Here is a 23,299-nt window from a genome sequence, read left to right as displayed (position 1 = left end):
AAACAAGATTTTTATAAATGTCTGTTTTAGGACACGTTTTTACTATTAGGAGATATACACTGATAAAAAAAGAAAGCGATAAGTTTGAAGAGTCCATCAACCAATCGCTTTTTTTTAAATTCTATTTACTTTATAAACAATTTTAAAACTTATAGTCTAAGTTTTAATAACTTAAACCAAGTAACTTAGCTAAAATATAATCGCAAAACGCAAAGCGGACAGCAAATTGTCCGCTTAACGAAACGGTCCGTTTTAGGATGGATTTTTTATACATATATGTCCGCTTTAAGCTGATTTACAAACATATATATATATATATATATATATATATATATATATATATATATATATATATATATATATATATATATATATATATATATATATATATATATATATATATATATATATATATATATATATATATATATAATATATAATATATTCTAAAAAGTTTCTGCTTTAAATTCATACATATATCATAAAATAAATAAAAAAAGAAAAACAGTCAAATGTAAACTAACCGGTGAACTATGCAAAGTATGATTTTTAAAAAAATTAAATATTAAGACAATTTAATGGCAATTTTTAGTGAAATAAAAATAAACTAACCAGGATTTTTTTTATAATTATAAAAAAGCAGTCAATATTATTTTGAAGCAGTCAATATCATTATTATTTATAAAAAAGTAAACCTAACTTATTTACAACTGTTTTATCAATAAAAACTAAGATTTTTAATTTTAAAATTTAAAACACTTAATTTTAATATCATTTAATAATTTATATTTATTAAAACTATGATAGTAAAACAGTATGATATCAATATCAATATCAATCAAATCAAATTTCGTTTTACTTATAATACTTATTATTTAATTTTTGCACATAGATATTTATATAATGTCTTTACTTGATATATATTTACCCTGTTTCAATTTTTTCAATATTAGGTTATTATGATATTACCATAAACAGCTCTTAGAATTAGATTCGGCATTCGAGAATAGTGATCTCAAAGTGTTTGAGGTAAGCAAAATATTGCTGATCTTGTTTCTATGTTTTATGGTATAGCATTTGTGTAAATATTTTTTTGCCGACCTGCTGCTAAATTCTGACAGTTTAAGGTCTCTTATTTTTCTTAATTCCAAGGGCTGGATTGTTAATACAAAAAACAAAAAAGCAAATACTTTCAGCGATTGAAAAAAGCATTGATTTATAGAAAAAATTACATAAAAATTAAATATAAACAGCAAACTTTAATAAATTATTTTTTCAGAAAATTTTTTATCATCGTCAAGAAATATAATATAAGTTGAGAAATATATATACATATATATATATACATATATATATATATAAATATATATTTATATATATGTATATTACTAATGCTTTCTTACGGGGACTTTTTAAGCAGAAAAAGTATTGTTTGCGGGGACCGTTTGCTTACGGGGACATAATTCTGTCCCTGTTAATTTCAGACTCGGATTATTACTTTAAGAGCAGTAAAACGTATTTAATTTGGCATAGTATATAAAAAAGACCATAATATTTATGTGAATAATTATATTTATGTGGTTTAAAAACATTATTTTAGAAGTAATTGGCCTTCAAATTTCGGGTACGTATATTTAACAAAAACCGAAGTTGATTGAAACGTGCACTTGCGGGCACAATCTAAAAAATGATATTTTTCATATGTCTTGAATCTATATCTCAATTTTTAGTTTTGGAAATTTTTGTATTTTCTTAGTAAATTTAAATAAAAATCAAAGCAACTATTAAACTATAATCAATTATGAGTTTTTTAGGGTTCTTTTTTTTTACTCTCAGAATTGTTTTCTGGTTAAATATTTATCGAAGCTGCGTAAATTTTGAGCGTAGTTACTCCAAAACTAGAAAACATCGCATTTATAAATGTAAACGAATGAAAGTATTTTTTATTTTAATTTCTTCATTGACTTTTTTTTCATAATATTAAGATTCGTTTGTATTGTTTTATTTGCTGCCCTAAATTTTAAATGGTTTACAGTAGAAATGTCAATTAGTTTTTCTTTTATTGATGAAATATAAATGCTTAAGATATAATAAGAAATAAAAATTAAATTTTCAAAATGGAATTTATATTTATTAATTTTTGCATATATTTATGTACATTAGTATGAATAATATATATGTTAAAGTATAGTTTTGTAAAAATAATATATGATTTACATAACTGTACTATATAATATACTGAATAATACACTATATAATATACTATATAAGATACTATAACTATACTATATAATATACTGATTTACGTAACTATATATGATTTATAGTTATGTAAATCAGTATACATAGTTATGTACATCAAGTTATATAGTTATGTACATCAATCTATCTGAAATATTTTTATACATAGTTACTATCATTTTAAGATATGATAGTAACTATATAGAATAGTTACTATCACAAACAGTACCAAAATATAACAACAAAGTTTATTGTTCTATTTTGTAAGATTATATCAGAAATATCTTTTAACGTAGTTACTATCAATATCATATTATGATATTGATAGTAACTAAGTTAAAAGATATTTCAGATAATTTGGTGTACATAACTCAGTTATTTACAACTGTCTAAAGTTTGATAAAAATAAATAATTCAAAGTTTGTGAGAAATATTTATTAGAACTTTATGTGATTTGACATAAGATTTAACAAGTCAAGTTGACTTCATAAAGCTTTTTTGAAAACCAGGTAGAAAAATAAATTTCTTATAAATTTTCTTTCAATTTGCAAGGCCTCTGAAAGATTTTTAACTATTTAGTGTATCCAAAAGTATTTACTTATCCCTAAATCCTGGTAGGGTTGTAAAATTACCTAATAAGGTTAGAATAAATATATACTTTTAAAGTTTATTACTTTAAGTAGCATTTTAGTTTTCTAGTTTTTATTTGAAATAGTAATGTTAACATTATCTAAACCCGCCTTTATACGGGTTATATAAAAAAGAACTGGTACGAAACTGGTAAAAAGTTTTATTGTTTTTTGTTTATTTTACTCTTATTATTAAGTTTTTGAATGTAGTCATGTTGATTATAAGTGGTGTAAAAAGCTAAAGTCCTAATTTAAAGCCTATGTATAAATACATAGGCTTTAAATTAGGACTTAAAAAACAAAATTATTATGCAATAATGTAGATGTTTCCACATAACGTGGAAACATATGTAATTTTTTTAATCGTTTATAGACTTTGTTTTTTTAATCGCTATGGTGTTATCTTATCTTGAAATGTTGTTTTGTTATTTTAGATTTGATGCCAAAGAAATAAAATTAAAATAAAAAAATATTTGTCAAGATAGTTTTTATTTCAATTAAACTAATTGCTCTTTAAACATTGCTAAATTGGACGAAGTTGTTTATTCTTCCATCTTTTATTTATAAAAGTAAACAATGGAGAAACTAATTTTTTACATGTTTAGGAACTTTGAACTAATAAAGACCATGTATAGTGAAATTTATAGCAAGTTTACCAGCCAGTTATGTTGATATATGCTTTTTATAGTACAGCATGCATATGAAGTGAATAATGATAAAAGTAAATAGAAATTCTAATTATTAAAGGTTCATTCAAAATATTTAGCTCTACATTGGCGATAGATACAATTTCTTAAAAAAATCATTGCTCGATGATTTTCTTTTATACATGTAGACTATGTGTTGAATATATATATCAAAACAAAAAATAGAAAAGGTGATGGAATGAATAAAGTTTTCAGAATAATTATTTACCTCAACAAATAAATTTGTTCAAGTATCAAAAGTGACTTAAAGCACAACTGTATTCATTTAACTATTTCAATTTGTACATTTTTCAAACTATCTATTTGATTGGACTGATCACGACAGAAATGGGTAATTGAACCAAATTAGTTTATTCTTAAAATCTTAATTCTTCAATGAAGGCTTTTTTTATTTTGAACATCAATATCTCAGAAAGAAAAAAAAAGTATGCATCCATTAATCTTAATTCTTCAATGAAGGCTTTTTTTATTAACACATAGAATATAATATATTTTATGGACACATAGAGTTTTAGTTCAGGTTTTATGTTGTTTTTCATTTTGGCAAATTTTTCATAAATTTAGAAAGTAAGATGAGTGAAATTAAGAAGTAAAGATATTGAGATTTTACTTCTATTGATTATTTTTCTACCCAAGAACGTTGTCTTTATTATTTAAATTGAAAATTGTTCAACAAATTTTTAAATAATTTAACAAAACTACCTTTTGTTAAACCATTTTTTCCTACATTTTTTTGAATATGGGGTAACTCATAAGGTACGTACCTAGGGGTGGGGGAAGGGGGTGTTTTAGTGGTTTTTCAAAAAAAATAAAAACATTGAATTTTATGAGTGTAAAATATTAATGTTTTTTTTCTGACTTTGGTCACAACTGTTTTTTATATTTCTTTAGAAATAGTTAAAAGAGAATTTTTTTTTAATGTTTTGAAATATTCATGCATTAGGGAAGGAAGGGGCTTGATTTTGTAATATATGAGTACGTACGCAGAGGAGGGGGCTGTTGAAAGCAACAGGTGCATCCAAGGAAGGAGAGGGAGTCCTAAATCAGTGGTTTTACTGCGTTCGTACATGATGAATGGTTTAAAAATTGTTTTCTTAAAACAGAATTTTTTTTTACTAATAAATTATATAATGGAATCATAATTTATATAATTGGGAAAAACAATTCAACATAATTATAATACAGTACAGTGAACTTTTAAATTCATAAGCATTTTTGTGTTGTGTGGCCGAAGTATTTTTGCAATCCATAATTGTGCGCTAGATGTCGTTTTTATGTTTAGCAACTTTTAAGTTTAATTGGGACCAAAAAGGCAAAACGTTTTCTTAAAAAATCGAAATTAAAAAGTTATTTGGCATAATTTTGAAAAACAACCGGCATTTGACTTTTTAGCTTTGGTAATCACCGCTAAGAAATCTTTGAAAAATTTGTTTATATTTACTTTTAATACTAGCCACCTGCAATTAGTTACAAAAAAGTTGTTTGAATCATCGGCTTTTTAAATCTGTGTTCAAAATAAGTTAGAAAAACAAGTCCTCGTAAATGCTCTTACAGGAAATGTACGCGTAAATTCAGAATTATTTGTATAGTGTGTTTTTATCTTATACAAAACTTGTCCCAAAAAATACTCTTATAGGAAATGTCCCCGTAAAATCTGCGTTTTTCGTATATTGGGTTCTTAAAATTTATCTATAGCACATAAGAAAAGTTGACCCAAAAATACTCTTATAGGAAATGTCCCCGTAAATTCACCATATTTCGTATAGTGTGTTTTTAGCACCTATGAAATATGCTTATAAAGGAAATGTCCCCGTAAATTCACCATAAATCGCATAGTGTGTTTGTAGCACCTTAGTGTCCGCGAAAATGATCTTATAGGAAATGTCCCCGCAAATTCATAATGTCGTTTTCGTTTAAGAAAGGTGTCTAAGAAAATGCACTTATAGTAAATGTTCTCGCAAATCCACTAAATATTGTATTTTTTGTTTCTTCGCTTAAACATTTCCGATTTAAACTCCAAAAAAAAAGGAGGAAAGAAAATGGAAGATCTGGTGAAGCATTACGAATTTCCAAATTTACCTCTCAATTTTTCAAATAAAATTGACGAAGGTTCTTTTGCCAATATCTATTTGCACACTATACGTGAAAAACCTGTGACTTTAAAAATTTTCAAGGCAAGTTTACCAAAAAAAAAAAATGATACAAATGTGCATAAACCTCAAAAAGCTCAAGCATGGCAATGTTGTTCAATTTAAGGGCTATTGTTTAAGGCCTTCAATTATTGGATTTGAATATTGTTGTGTCAAGTTAGATGGAGATGACGTAAATAACTTTTCGCAGCTTATTGCTGTGTTAAATAGTGATAATATTTTTGAGTTAAATGATCGATTAAATTACATTTCTCAAGTTTTGAATGGATTAGCATACCTTCACCAAGAAAACATTATTCATTGCGATCTAAAACCCTGCAATATGCTAGTTAATGGAAAATCTGAAAAAGATTTAGTAATTAAAATAGCTGACTTCGATGAGCTTTTGAGGTTTAAACAAACATTCACATCTAGTTGTACTACGTATTCTCATTTTAGAGGAATGACGTTAAATTATACTGCTCCTGAACTTTGTCAGTGTATTGTTCTAAAACCATCTAAGGAAAGTGATATTTACTCTTTTGGAGTTTCTGCTTTTGAAATACTATCTGATGCTTTGCTTGGGATGAAGTTCTTCCATTGCTAAATTATGCAATGCTATTAAATGGTCTCCTTCATGGAAAAAGACCAAACATAAAAAAACTGGAAAATTTATACACATCAAAAGAATGTGAACATGTTTCTTTAGCTATAATTGAATGTTGGGATTCTGATTTTACGAAACGACCAACATCAGAGATGGTGAAATTAATTTTTATTTTTAAATAAGAAAGCAATATCATAAAAAGTTGTCTTACCTGTACAAGATTTGAAAAAATGTTGTTTAATTGAAAAAATAATATCTATATTTTTTTAATTATATAGTAATTATAGTGTATATTTTGAAAATTATTTTAAAAAATGACTATTTATATTTAACAAAAAACTTCAGCTTAAAGAACGATTCGAAAGTTTGACTAATAAACCATAAGAAATGTTAAAATGATAAATTTTATTATTGAAGCTTTTGGATATTAATGTAAACAGGATTTGGAGTTTTCACGTTTTTGCCAAGAAAGAAAGGTAAGTTTCTATTGGAATATCGTCGTAAAAAAATGACAGCTCAAGAAGGGAAGTTACTGGAAGAAAATCATAAAAATCGTGGAAATGGTTGTTACCATTACTTTTTTACTTTTCAAGGTAAAAAATATTGGTAAGTTAAATAACTTTCTTTTAGTGTTTTTTTATTGACTCAATCTGAAAGTCAGCGTTGAAAGTCAGCGCCGGCTTATGGCATTATGAATTCTTTTGAATTAGAAAAAATATTGTAAATTTTGGGCTCCTTTGAATAAGAAAAAATAACACAATAATGCCTCAAATAATTTTTTCTTTTTTTTTAAAGGGCCCCTTTTTTCTAAGGGCCCTACCGAAGCTATACGTGGGGACTTAAGGGACTATAGTCCCTTAAGTCCCCACGTGGAGCCAACATATTTGAAAGTTGATAATCTGTAATAAATATATGTGAAAAATAATATAAATCTATAATAAATAGTATATAAAAATAAATATAGCATATGATTTTTTTTTCTGCAAACAAAGAATCACTTAGTTTTTAATTATTAGATATTTTTAAAATAGCATTGATGGAACTAAAGACACGAATTTGGGAGTTTTTGTTAATGACTCAAAAGCAGGAAATTGTGCAATGCATATAAAGGTTTTTGGCAACATGCCTCATTTATTTTTGTATGCACTTAAAGACATAGAAAAGGGCACTGAGTTGCGGTACAACTATAATTCAGTAAATTTATGGTGGAGAAAGGTTTGTATATTTTAAAAGTGTTTTATACTATATCTTTTTTGCCTGTGAAAATTAAATTAAGATATATGAAGTCCTATTACTTATTCAAAAATTACTAATTAAAAGTTAGTTTTTTATTAAAAAATGTAATTCTATTAGTTACAGTCAACAAGAGAAAGCTTTAAAATAGATTATTTGAAAAAAGCAAGTCAGTCTGTAAGTAGTATATTTGTAATTTCTATATTTTATAGGCTATTTATATTTTCTATTTAAATACATATATCTATTTAAATAAATTAATTACATATATCTATTTAAATAAATGTAATATATACTTTGTGATACCAGAGAAATTAAAATCGTTTGTATTTATAATTATTTATAAAGCACTAGAAAAATTAAATAACAAAAAAATTCTTTAGTCACTTGACAAGGATTGGGATTGTGCTGTTGAGGCAAGTAGCAATATAGTAATCAATGTTTCAAACAAATTGTCAAAGGAACTTTCCACAGAAAATAATAAGAATGTAAATAATTATTTTTTTAGACTTTTCTTCAGTTTTTTATGAATAAGTAGGATTAAAATTTATAAATGTTTTATAATATTTAAAAATTAAAGTTTTAGAAATATTTTGTTTTAAGTAACGCTTAATACGCTGCATACTGAATTATTATGGTTCATAGATATCAATTGATGAGCATATTGATGTTACTTGTTCATCTCCGGTTTTCCCTGAAGTTTGTATGAAAAAGGTAAGTTAGAAATTATTTAATTACTTATATAAATAATTATAAATTTTTTAACCTAAGTAATTAGCAGTTCCAAAGTATTTAACAGACATGATTTTATGACATTTTATCACACTCAATCACATTTTCATTAACTCATAACTTGTAACTATTTTGAGTTATGATAATATAGCACAGCCGTTATTGTGCTTGCCTCAGAAACAAGAGACCCCTAATTCAAACGCAACTCTAGGCAAGTTTTGCGAATTAGATAAGAGGCGTAAACTTCCTGTTAAACCTGAAAAAAAGTATTTTATTTTTATATCTTTGCTTATATTTTAGTCATTGCAGTTTGTCGAAAAGAAAAATAATGTTTTAAGTCCATATCATTCCCAAACTGAGTAATTAATACATATATAAATTAGTATTAAATTTTATCAATTGTACTGATGAAGCTTCATTTATGGATTTCAGGGGTAATATGCATTGTAAGTCAAAATTTAATTTTTTGTATTTAGACAATGGCTGGCTTCAAGTTGCTATGGTTTGTTGAATGGCAATTTGTGTAGCGATTTTTGTGGTGTATTATCTGATGCAAATGTATTTTTTTTTAATGAAATATATATATATATATATATATAAAGAATCTAAAGCTATGCTATACTATAGCTATAGTTACTATAGTATAGTAACTTTAGTATTTTATTTTGCAGTTTCTTTAGATTTTTTGAAATAATTTCTGTTTAATGTATTTGATTTTAAAGGAGCTTTTTTTTGCTGCATAACAACCTTTAAAGTTTTATTGGTTTATAGATGGTTTATAGTTTGATTTGGTACTTTCATTTGGCCATTTGAAAATTAAATGAACTTTGGTTTGAAACTAATTAAAATGTCAAGTTTTCCTTATTAAAAAAGAAAATGAAACTATTACACTTGCATATTAGGTCCCATGTATCAATGGCATTTTTTTCCCTTAAAGTATATTAACCTGGTTCTGAAAAGAACTAAAACTTTATAGAGGTTTCAGAAATAACAATAGTTTTTAATGAAAATCAATAAGTTAAATTTTATATATAAAAAAACAATATACTTTAACAAAATTTTATTTATCAAAAACCATTACTATTTATCAAATTTTTATAAAATTTTGGTTCCTTTGAGTATAGTATACATAAAGTATAGGTTGGTATACTTTAGGAGAAAAAAAGTTTACCTGATATATGGATCCCAGCATGTAATCTGTATTTTTTTCTATTCATAATAATCTGTATCATTTTTTGTTTGTGTGCATTTAATATATTATGTTTTAATTTGATAAATAATATTTATTGTAATTGTTTTTATATTTATGTTAATCAGTATTTGTAATAAGAGTGTTTAAAATTACTACGATTTTTTATATAATAATATATAATATAATAATATAATTAATATAGAATAATAATGTAATTTAATTATAAAAATTGGTCAGAATATACTTATCATATTTGTTTTTTTGGATTTGGAGTCTTTGATAAAAATAATTTGATTGCTTTGTTTTACTTTTGTAATATAAAATAAGTTTTATGACTAAATTATTTTTTTAAAGTTATATATTTATTATATATTTTTTTCTATTAGATTATCGATTTTCATGTTGTTTCGGCAATTCCGGATCAGGTATAATTATTTGAAGAAAAGTTTTATTTATCAGATTTTTAAGACAGAAGCAGAAAATTTTTAATGGTAATAATATATATTTTTTATACATATAAAACTCTAGGTTTCTGTGATCAAAGATTCTGGTGTTATGATGAATGATTTATTTATTTCTGAATCTGATTCAGATTTGGAAACTGTAAGTTCATGAAATTTTTAATTCTATTTAATTTATAAATTAAAGTGATGCAAAAAAGATTTTTTCTCTTCTTTTTGTTTATAGGATGCTATATTGGATAAGTTTATTATTCCAGTGAACAAACCAATTCAAAGCCAGGAAACAAAATGTGATGTAGAGGTAGAAAATTTTCTAGATATGAAATATACCATCAGTGATATCATTGAATTTTAAGAAAGTTATACACAATAAATTTTCTAACAACATTTAATTTTTTAAAACTTGCAAGCAAAAAAAAGAATTAAGAAAAAAAATTTAAACCATTACCAATTTAGAAAAAACTTTTTTTAAATTGGTAGAGTTGCTTTTGCTATGAAAATTAGAGGGGTTGCTTGTTGAGGTTGCTTATAAGCTTTAGATGGTTATTTTCCTTAAGATGGTGTTACAATAAAAGTTCTCTGTTCTGTTTCATAGTAATGTAGATTCATGTATGTAAAAAAAAAAAAAATAATAATGATAGTAATTTGTTTTTCCAATTGAAATGTCATTTTTTATTGTTTTGCAATGCATTACTGAATTCTGCGTTCTTAGTTTGATTTAATGCAATTGGTTGGTGAGGGAGAACCCCATGTTGAGTAAGTAATGTTATACACATAACAAAATAGTTTTATAAGTTTTATTTCATAAGGTTGCATTGTGTTGGAAATTTCAGGAATTGAAATTTTTATTATTTAGACAATGGGTTACCTCAAGTTGCGTTGATTCTTTGAAGAGAGATTTGTTCGGAGTGCTATCTGATACAAAGGTATATTTTAAAGAATTGTAATGAAATATTTTATTTTTTTAAACTACTTTGTTATTATTGCAATTATCTATTTGATTTTTAAAAATTAAAGAAAATTAATTTTTTACGTATAAAAAATACCATCATAGGTTTGTAATGTAAAATATTATTGTTCACAGCATGGTGGAATGATTATCATTTGTTGCAAAAGTAATGACTTTTTTTTACAGGTATCCATTTGAGTCATCACCTAATATCTTCTTAGCTGATGATTTGTTTGAATAATGTTCATATTTTCCTTTATCTCCAACCTTTAATAGGTGTTTATTCAAATATTATTATTATTTTAACTTATTTACTGCCAACAAGGTTGCAAACAACCACTATTTAATTTGGGAGTTACAGAAAACAGAGAGCTAACTTAAAATGCAAAATTTAAAGTTACAGTGCGAATTTAATTTGAGATAAAAAGTGTGGAAAAAACTAAAGAAATTGTTCTAAATTATTAAAAAACACATGCATAAACGGCTTATTTGGTTAAAAAATGTTTCTATGCCAATCAAAAAAAATTCCTGTAACTTCCAGATACTCAAACTTTTCTGATTTAAATTACCTTTTAGTCTTCATGTTATACCTAATCCCCATCATTCTTTTTTTCTTAGAGGTCATGACAAGACATTTTTTCTACACAATTAAGATCTTTCTCATAACAATCTCATACAAATTTGTAATTAAATTTAATTAAGTTAGCTCAGATTAAAAATACAAAAAAGCGTTAAAAAATTATTTATTTTATGTCGAGTAGTAAAAATGCTGTTTAAGCACCACAGTTTAAAATAGTTGTGTCTAATTAAGTTATGGTTTTTGAGTTTCATGGTAAGGCGAAAATTTTATTGTAAACTATTGCTTAATTTAATAAATTATTAATTTAAATATATTATGAATGGATTGTGAATCTTCTTGATTTAAAAAAAGGATTTAAATAAAGTTTATCATTAGACCCAGAAAAAGAAAAGTCATAGACCTCAACGCTATTGTGTCTACTGTAAAAAATCTTTATTTAAATTGACACGGCACATGAAGCGAAAACATAAAGATGAGATTGATGTACAAGAGGCTCTCTTACTTCCATAAGAATCACAAGTCAAAGCTTTTGCTCAACTTAGACGAGAGGGAGTAGTGAAATACAACAAAAACCAAGCAATTTTAGATTTTCCTAAGTATGTCTCAGAAAGAGCCTTAAAAAAACCAAAGGACTTAACGAAATGTAGTTTTTGTAAAATTGTAATCGTGAAAAGAACATTCTCGAGGCACAAAAAAATATGTCAGTTAAGAGCTAATGATCACGTTTTGCAAGTTCCGTTGACTGTTTCAGAATTACCTGAATCGTCACAGTACAATAAGTTATTCAAAACTCATATTATAGCAAAGTTTCGAAATGATAAAATTGGTAAGGTATGTAGAACAGATCAAACCATTCTAAAAATTGGTTCAAAGTTTTTTGGAAGTTAAACAAAAAGCAAGACAAATCTGTAGAAGTGTATCGAAGTATACGCAATGAAATGCGTCGTTTAGCACATTTTGTTCCTAAAACAAGTGGTAGTTACAGAAAAACATATTAACTCATTAGATATGTTTAATCGAGTGAACTTTGATATGCTAGCCAATGTTATTGAAATTTATACTAAAAAAGATAATTCAGATATTAAAGCAGGATTAAAACTGAATTTGTACTATTTGTTAAAAAAGAGTGCTACTGTAATGCAGTTCATTTTTTATAGCAAAGGCATGGATGCTGAAGCTGAAGATGCCCAGAAATTTGTTTATACTTTAAAATGTTGGCAAAATGTCTTTTTGGCGATGCAACTTATAAGCTAAACATTAGAAGTCAAGTCAACTTCCGAAAACCTGCAAAACTGCCTTTAGAGGAAGATTTACTCATACTGCGGAAATATATCTTGGAAAGTATGAAACTGTTATGTGATGTTTATGAATTTCATGATTAGCATAGTTATGTAAAACTCAGAAATTGTGCTTGCGCCAGATTAACTTTGTTATGTGGCAGGCGTGGTGGTGAGCCCGCGCGCATGCTATTAACGGATTGGAATCAAGCCTATAACAATGAATGGATTGACAGTCAAAGAGTTTTTAAGCTTGATAAACTTGAAAATATTCTTGTTAAAACAATGAAAATAGCTTATATGACAGGTAAGGGAAATAACCATCTTGTCCCTGTCCTGATACCACAAGATACTGTTGGTGCCATTATTAAAATTGCAAGTAATGAGTGCGAGAACTAGCAAGAGTATCATCTGAAAATAAATTTCTCTTTGCTAGTGCTCAGGATTCTGATGCTCACATTTCTGGTTGGCATGTTGTCCATGAACTATGTAATGGTCTCTCTCTAACAAATCCCAATGACATTATAGCTACAAATAATCGCCATCGAATTAGTACTTTATTTGCTCCTTTGGATGTTCCTAAACGTGACAGGGAGTTGTTTTATTCTCACATGGGGCATTCCGAACAAATGAATATTAATTTCTACCAAGCCCCTCTAGCTTTGGAAGAAATTACAAAAGTTGGAAAGCATCTATTAGCCATTGATGCAGGTAATGATTTGTTTGATTTATGATTAGTTAGTCTTACTTTTTGTATTGGTTTTATTATATCTGATTATTGATAAAACTTACAAATTAATTTTACACATATTTAATAAAACTTTTTACAACTGTAAAAAGTTAAACTTTAGTAAATATATGGGGAAATACTTATCTGCTGCACTCAACTTGTTTCTCTGTGCATCAGAGAAGCAAGTCTGTACTATATAAATGTAAAGTCAGCTGTGAAAGAAAGGACGATGAGTTAACAAAATTGGAAAAAAACATTAATTTCTTTGTTTTTTGAGTTCTGTATCAAGTTGTCCTTTATAATTAAATTTGATTTAAAAAAATGATATTAAGAACAAACAAAATTATGAATTTCCTAATTTCATTTTTCTTGGCAGGTTTAAAAGATAGCTTCTAAACCTACCAAGAAAATTGTCAGCTGTAGTTTTAACAGCAACTCTTAATAATACTTTTTCTGTTTGGTAATAATGAAACATTCAACATGTATTCAATATTTTTTAATTTTATTTCTTCTATTCTTCTAAGCTCAGTGAATAAATTGATTTTTAAATAGATATATCAAATTTAGTATACATGGGATGGGAAGGTTTTCATTATATAAATCTTTCTTTGCTTTTTATTTATTTGCTTTTAATCATACAATAGTTTTTAAACCTTGTTCTTTTTGTATATATTTTCAGGAGAATCTGGACCTTCAATATATTCAGGTAAAACTGGACCTTCAATATTTTCAGGTGAAACTGGACCTTAAATATTTTCAGGTGAAACTGGACCTTCAATATATTAATATTATATTCAATATTATATTCAACATTATATTCAATATTATATTCAATAATATATTCAATATTATATTCAATATTATATTCAATATTATATTCAATATTATATTCAATATTATATTCAATATTATATTCAATATTATATTCAATATTATATTCAATATTATATTCAATATTATATTCAATATTATATTCAATATTATATTCAATATTATATTCAATATTATATTCAATATTATATTCAATATTATATTCAATATTATATTCAATATTATATTCAATATTATATTCAATATTATATTCAATATTATATTCAATATTATATTCAATATTATATTTAATATTATATTCAATATTATATTCAATATTATATTCAATATTATATTCAATATTATATTCAATATTATATTCAATATTATATTCAATATTATATTCAATATTATATTCAATATTATATTCAATATTATATTCAATATTATATTCAATATTATATTCAATATTATATTCAATATTATATTCAATATTATATTCAATATTATATTCAATATTATATTCAATGTTATATTCAATATTATATTCAATATTATATTCAATATTATATTCAATATTATATTCAATATTATATTCAATATTATATTCAATATTATATTCAATATTATATTCAATGTTATATTCAATATTATATTCAATATTATATTCAATATTATATTCAATATTATATTCAATATTATATTCAATATATTTAGGTGAAACTGGACCTTCAATATATTCGGAACGAGGTACACTTACTGTTTTATTCAAATCTGCATTAACTAATCAATTTAAAAGTTATATAAAAATATATATAGTTATATATATTTGAAAAAAGTAACTTTTTTAGTGGCCCCTTCAACCTTAGGGATTTTAGTAATATTAAAAAAAGTTGAAATAATTTAAATTCTTTCATTTGATTGTTACATTCTCATGTGATTTAAATTTAATTTGATTTTCCAGTGATAAACTCTCAAAGGAGAAAAATATTGGAAAAAGATGAGATAGAGGATGAAGAAAATATTCAGTTTTTGTTGAAGAAAATATTCAGTCATTGTTTAAAATTTAATATTAATGCAAGTGCACAAAAAAGCTCTGGCCGAATGGTCGTTATTAGGCTGATGTGTGCGATTTTATAAATTGTTTTTTTTAACTTAAGTAAAAATGTTTTCAGAGGTTTTTAATCACTCTTTTTAAGATATGTAAATAAATAAAAGTGTTATCACGATTTATCATCAAAGCATTTGATGAAAAAAAATTTCCTGAAATATTGAAAATACAAGAGTTTTTTTCCAGATGAAAACAGTGATTATGAAAAAGAGGAAGAACTATCTACAACAGCGCTTAATGATTTTGGTACAATTATAGACTAAATTATTTATAAGAATAAACTATATAATTTTTTTTTATAAAATCAAAACAATTGTCCTTAATTTAAATAGTTTTATAATATTATTTAAAACTCGAAATCTGAAATGAACTTTTTTACTTTTTTTTTAACGTTTTTACCTAAATTAAAAACTTTTTAGTTATTATGTTTGAGTGAAAATCTATTTAAAGTGAACATTTTTATTCACTATAGATAATCGTTTTTACACACAGTGGAGCAAGAAGCAAACCAATGATCTTCTGGAATGGTTCGCTTCTTTTTTGAATGAAAAAGAACGTGAATGGCCTGGTAACTTAAATCTTAATTGTTTATTATCCTTTTAATACTATAAAAAGAGTTTTAAAAACTTTGATACTTTGGTTCAACTAATTTAATGTTCATTTTAATAAAGAATATTATCCTTAAGGGTATACTAGAAAAATATGTATAAATAGTATTTAGCATATAATAATTATTCCGTAATCTGCGCCCTCGCTTTATTCTTTTTCAAAGTTATGCAACGTTTCATTGCCAAACTAAAAATTCACACAAATGTTTATTTTTGTTCGATATCAGAATTAGTGTAATCTTAGATAATCAATGTTTCTCATGGAACATGCTTATCCACGTTTTGAAAATTTTATCAAAATCTGATATAATACAAGGGGATCACTTCACCCAGGATTCGGCAACTTGTGACGTTATAGCACATATTTCAAAAAACGAGTCGCATGCATCCTTTATCAAAATTTTATATATCCTAATTATTTAGTAAAAATACATCTAATTTTTATTTATCTTTAACCGCTTGTTTCTCCATCAGTTGGTTCATCAGAAATACACTGACATAATTTATATATACCTTAATTAGATACTTAATTTAAGACTTTATCATAAAAGCATAATAATCATAAAACATAATTATACTACCGTCCTTTAGACTCTTTGAAAGATTTTTGTAAAATATATAAGGAAAAATGATTCTATTTAAAATAGGTTGTCAAACCCTGGCGTAGCGGCTTGACGTAAAATAACCCTTTTAAAGTTTATTTTAATAACTTGTAATAATATTTCTATTATCCTAACTAAATGATATTACGTAATTCTATTTTACTCTTAGATCGAAGATATATAGAAAAATTTAGATCCGAATGCGAAATACCATTTAATTACGGCAGGGTGCGAACAAAGTTGACAAACGAGCGACTAAAGAAGAGGAGCGCTAAGATAAAATCTGAGAATTCGGCAAAAGAGCGTATTAAAGCTATGAATCTGTAGTTAGAAAATAGATATATATATATATTTTTTCATGAATACTGAGTTTTTTTTTCTATTTTAAACTATTGTAATTTTTATTTCTATTCAAGATCCATGCTCCCCATTTTTCCGTCTGTTAAGGTCGGCTTTTTTATGCCTCTTGAGTAAACAGACCTTGCTTTTCACTGGTTGTCTTTTCTTCTCATACCCCTTCCCCTTTTTTAAATTGATATCACAAAAATGTTTCCCCCAATACTTTTGTTTAATATAATAAATAGCAATTGGCATACTCACTTACACTTATTCCTAAATGACAATCGCCGATTGTCATTTAAAAGTAAATGTTGGATAAGCGTTGTTATAAAACTTTATAAGCAAAATTAAAATGCTATTTTTAACTATCTTCGAACATGTTTTTAAAATAAAATAAGTATTAAGTAAAATTCTATGGTGACATCTTTTTCTGATAACCCTACCCCTCCCTGGTCCTTTTTTGACCGTTTTGTCTCAACCCACTCCCCTTTTTGCATGAGGTCCTTTATTGATGGCCCCTAATATTTGCATAAAAAAAATTATTTTGAAAAAAAATGTTTTTTTAAGCGCCCATCGCGAATTTCGTGTATTCAAAAAACTGCCTTTTACAAAGAGATGCTATTTTAAACCAAATTAGCTTTGGATAAGTTAACAAGGTAAACTCAAACATAAGTTATATTTAAAAATGTCAGTCACGGCACCAATTTCTACCTATTGGGTACCTCTAGAAACACTCACCCTCCTTTTCTTCTACAATATTTAATATATCTGGATAAGTAAAAAATCATATCCGGTCATAAATCTCTCGAAAAGAGTCGAAAACTGGCGCTCTTTCCACTGCGCTACAGCGAATAGTTGAGATTCACTATTTTTAGATTTTTTTATCATAGTCAAGAAATATAATATATGTTGAGAAATATATATACATATATATATATATATACATATATATATATATATATATATATATATATATATATATATATATATATATATATATATATATATATATATATATATATATGTACTCTTCAGTTGTTAACGCGACGCATGAAAATGTAGAAGTTAACCGAAGCGCAATTATTAATTGACGCACAGAAACTAAGTTTTTTAAAGTTTTGGTTTTTATCATTGTTTTTTTTTATCATTTATTTTAGTTTTTTCATTTCTTTTTATCTATATTATATCTATTTTTAATCTTTTAGGAATTTTTATTTATCTATATTAAACCTTTTAGGAATTTTTAAAAATATTTGTTAAAAATGGCTACGCATTTTTAAAAATAAGCTGTCTGAAAAAAGCATTATTTTTTTCAAGGAAACTCAAATAAACTTGATTTTAAAATAAAAGTTATAGGAAGGAGGGAAGGCGGGATATCGTAAGTTTTTTTTTTGCCAAGCAGAAACACAAAAATTAGTTTGAAATCTTCAAAAAGTTCAAAAACGGATTTCAAACTTGGTTTAAAATTTTTTTAAATTTTTAATTAGTACCCCTACCGATATAATTTCTCAACACTACTGATATAATTTTTTTTTACCCTGTGGCATAAACATCTACCTTTAGTAGATAGTTTCATTAATATATATAGTTTCTATATATGTATATTTAAGTTTTTTCTCACTACTTTCATTTACTGATATGCTTTTTAACCACATGGTATATATTTTTATAGTAGACACAATTTCTAGAATTTATTATTCATCATATAAATATTGTTTTTCCATACTTTAAGTCAACACTAATTACAATAAGTTATATAGCTTGTTTTTCTTTTGTGTGATATTAATATATACCTTAGGTAGACACACTTGGTCTAAAAAATTTAAAGATTTTTCAAATAACTACCTTCAAGTCAACATTTCTTATATAATTTTTTTTTGCCCTATGGTATAAATATCTACCTTAAGTAGACAGTTTTAATAATATATATACAGAGCCGTAGTGAAGGGGTGGCGAACGAGGCCACAGCCATGGGCGGCAAATTAGCAAGGCGGCAAATTTCAAAATTTAATAAACATTTTTTAATATATGAAGTGTTTTAAAGACGCCTCAAAACCAAAATAATTTTAATTTGCGTTTCAAAATCTTTGGACACGCCTCATAATTTTTTTCGCATCTTTATGCAAATTAAAATATTTTCCAATGTGAAATTAAAACATTAATTAAAAAAAATAATATAAAATAAATAAATAAAACAAAATCTGAAAGGCAGTGGAATATATATTAACGAAGATTTTGCTAAAGAAACTATAAAAGAGAGAAAGAAACTATGCGAAGAAGTGAAAAAACTGCGCAATCAAGGTAAATACGCAATGACTAAATATAACTAAGTTAATTGTCGCGAATTTAAAAAAATAACTTCATTTTTTTTTAAGCATAAGAATTAATTACTCTTACAAATGGCTAAACAAACAATAGATTTTGGAACGCAACAATTTAATGTTTTCAAAACTACAAATAATGTTTTATTTTATGACTTTTACGATCCAGATTTGCAATTTTTTAATGAAAATAATTTTAACTCGCAGTTTTTTGACTTGAGAACTTTTAAAACAGTTATCGAGGTAAAATAATTGCGTTTGTATTTATTGATTACACCTAGTCACACACAGAAACTTTCATTCTTTCTTTGTCAAGAAAAGTAAAATATTTTGTAATAAAAGTTTTAAAATCTATTATGTCACCATTAAAAAAACGAATAAAGCATTCTGGTTCAGCTTTCAAAAAGTTAAAAAAGCATCGACTTGAAAGTGACAAAAAATTACAAAAGGTGTTTGCAAAATGGATTAAAAAGAGCGAAGATCAAACAGAACAACCAGGTAAAAATATTTTTATTAATGGATTTTCAGGTCAATATCACAAATAAATTTAATTAAAAAACTTAGCAAACTAAGCCATGTCATTTGCAATATTACAATGGATAAAATGTTGATATAGTTTCTTTTTATTTTCGCAGTGCAAAAAAGTTCAGTTTTTTTTCGATGTGATGATGAACAGTTACTGCAAAACAATGAAGTCAACCAAAATGCAGTTACAACAAAACTGTTAGAATTCAAGTTTGATGATTCACCAACTTGGCCCAAAATTAATGACAGACTAAGATGTTCTTTGTTTGAACATGGTGCTAAACAAGACAAGAGAGAAGTCTATCCTACCACATCAACATCATCAGAAGACAGACATTTCAGTTCTATTTGGTTTGAAAAAAATCTTCTTATTGGGGAAAAAGTTAATCGTCAATGGTTGTTATACAGTGCATCGAAAAATTCTTTGTTTTGTTTTCCATGTATCCTTTTTTCATACACAAAGACAATCAAGTTTGTAGAAACATCAAAAGGTTTTTCAGAATGAAAATAACTAAACCCTCGAATCCCAGAATGGAAACAACTAAACTCTTAAAAAAATCTGAGAGAGGGAAGATCTTTAGACAAAGACATTCAAAATGTTATCCAAACTGAAAAAGAAAAGTTGCAAAATATTTTAAAAGTTGTTATAGATTCAATTATGTTCCGCGCTAAGAACAATTTGGCTTTTCGAGGCAGTTCCAATATTATTGGTGAGCCAAACAGTGGAATTTTTCTCAACACAGTTGAACTAATAGCACGCTATCATCATCCTTTAGCAAAACACAGAATAAACTAATTGAACTTCTTGGCAGAAAGGTGAAAAGCGAGATAGTCACGAGAATTAAAAAAGCCAAATATTATTCAATTTTATTTGATTGCACTCCTGATCTCTTTCACAAAGAACAAATGTCAGAAATAATCCAATATGTTTGTGTCACTGATGGAGGATGTTTTATTGAAGAGAGTTTTTTGGATTTCATTGAGTCTCATCAAAAAACCGGAGTTGGTCTGGCTTCAGAAATATTATTCAGCTTAATTAAAGATAAATTAAACATCGAAGATTGCCTAGGTCAGGATTGCGACAATGGAGCTAACATGTCTGGAAAATATTCTGGTGTTCAAGTCCAAATAACTGCAAAAAATGATTTAGTGCGGTATGTGCCTTGCGCAGCTCACACTCTAAATCTTGTGGGAGTCCATTCAGCAGAAGTTTTCCCATTTATGATTACATTTTTTGGAAAGGTTCAAAAACTATTCAATTTCTTCTCAAGTTCTACTACCAGATGGGACAAACTGATGAAAACATTTGAAGTCACCCTAAAAAGTTAAAGTGAAACCCGCTGGTCTGCCAAAAAGGAGGCTAACCATTCACTAAATAATCAAATCACAAATGTTTGCAATGTTTTACAAGAAATTCGAAACGATTCTCTGCTAAATGCTGAAGCAAGGTCCGGAGCTAGAGAGATGTTGATTCAAGTTGATTTTGAGTTTCTTTGCTAGCTTGACCTTTGGAACATCATACTTACATTATTTGACAGAGAGAATTGCAGCTTACAATCAAAAAATATGACAATTGATATTGCATCAAAATAATTGCTGATATGATTGCTTCTATACAAAACCTTCGAGACAGGGGCATTCATAACACCATGGAAAAAGCTGAAATAATATCAAAAGATCTTGACATTAAAGCTAGCTTTCCAATTAAAAGAAAACGAAAAGCAAAAATGATATTTGATGATGAAACAAGGGAAGAAAGTTCACACATACCTCCGGAAAAAGATTTTGAAATTAGTTGTAATATAGTCTTTGATAGTATATTTACACAATTACACTGGAGATTTGAAACAATGGCTGAGATTTCATCAGATTTTGAGTTTCTAAATGCTAAGAAAATTTTTTATCATAGTCAAGAAATATAATATAAGTTGAGAAATATATATACATATTATATATATATTTATACATATATTTATATATATATATATATATATATATATATATATATATTTATATATATATATATATATATATATATATATAAATATATATATATATATATATATTTATATATATATATATATATATATATATATATACATAAAAAATAATTCAACTTTTAAAATAAGTTTACATAATGTTCGTTACCTATTTAACTTTAAAAACTGAGTTTACTCAAAAATTTAACATTATGCTGTACAAAAATACAAACTTTGATGAAAGTGTATTTATAAAAAACTATTTCTTGATTAATTCATCTTTACATTTTTAATAAAATATTTGTAAATTTAAAAAAAAAAACTTTTTTCCTAATATTAAACAAAGACTTTCGTAAATGATTCACACTTTCTTAAAACTTTTTAAATGCATCTATGCCGTTTTTCCTCGTGTACTCTTTAGTTGTTAACGCGACGCATGAAAATGTAGAAATTAACCGAAGTGCAATTATTAATTGACGCACAGAAACTAAGTTTTTTAAAGTTTTAATTTTTATCATTGTTTTTTTTTATCATTTATTTTAGTTTTTTCATTTCTTTTTATCTATATTATATCTATTTTTAATCTTTTAGGAATTTTTATTTATCTGTATTACACCTTTTAGGATTTTTTGAAAATATTTGTTAAAAATGGCTACGCATTTTTAAAATAAGCTCTCTGAAAAAAGCATTATTTTTTTCCAGAAAACTCAAATGAACTTAATTTACACACCGTATATTGATCCCTTTTGATTTTAAAATAAAAATTATGGGAAGGAGGGAAGGCGGGATATCGCATGTTTTTTTTTGCCAAGCAGAAACACAAAAATTAGTTTGAAATCTTCAAAAAGTTCAAAAACGGATTTCAAACTTGGTTTAAAATTTTTTTAAATTTTAATTAGTATCCCTACCGATATAATTTCACTCACTACTTTTTTTTTTTTTTTTTTTTTAGTATTGTATTTGCCGATTGAAAATAATTTACACTCGTAATTTATAAAAACAAATATTTACATGACTGGGGCTTGAAGAAGACAAAATTCATCTTATCATTAAGCCCCCCCTAAAAAAATGCATATTCATCAAATAAAATGTTTTAACAAAATGCAAAGAATAAAATATATAACTTTTAAAATAATTAGTAATTTAAAGAGTATTTATATTTAAGAACTAATTAGTAAAATAAGATGATATATAAGTATTAATATTACAAAAAGAATTTACGATAGCTCTTTTTAATAAAAATTGGAATTATAAAATTTTACAATATTTTTAGTAATTAGTATTTCAAATAATAAAACTTAAAAAAATCGTTTGTAAATTCAAAACTTATAAGATAAGAAATACATTTACAATAGCAGACTATTGTTTAGAATATTAAATATAATATTAAAGAGTAATTAGTAGGTTAATTTTTGTTTTTGTTTGCTAGTTTAAAAAGCTTTTTAGAAGAACTTTAATTCATTTTCATGTATCATCAGTAATTGCCTAAGTTTTGTTTTAAACTGGTTTAAAGAATAATTAGATTTCAGCTCATTAT

The 23,299-nt window shown here is 25.6% G+C and overlaps 1 protein-coding gene across 1 annotated transcript; it reads left to right on the top strand.

The window, feature by feature from the left end:
• Positions 1 to 5,773: 5,773 nt before the first annotated feature.
• On the top strand, positions 5,774 to 6,313 carry LOC136074016 (proto-oncogene serine/threonine-protein kinase mos-like). The gene has a single exon (XM_065786312.1). It carries the CDS (start codon positions 5,774 to 5,776, stop codon positions 6,311 to 6,313), a length of 540 nt encoding a protein of 179 aa, XP_065642384.1.
• The last annotated feature ends 16,986 nt before the right edge of the window (positions 6,314 to 23,299 follow it).

This window comes from Hydra vulgaris, chromosome 01 (assembly GCF_038396675.1).
Source record: "Hydra vulgaris chromosome 01, alternate assembly HydraT2T_AEP".
Classification (NCBI taxonomy): domain Eukaryota; kingdom Metazoa; phylum Cnidaria; class Hydrozoa; order Anthoathecata; family Hydridae; genus Hydra; species Hydra vulgaris.
This window is presented reverse-complemented; position numbering and strand designations above follow the sequence as displayed.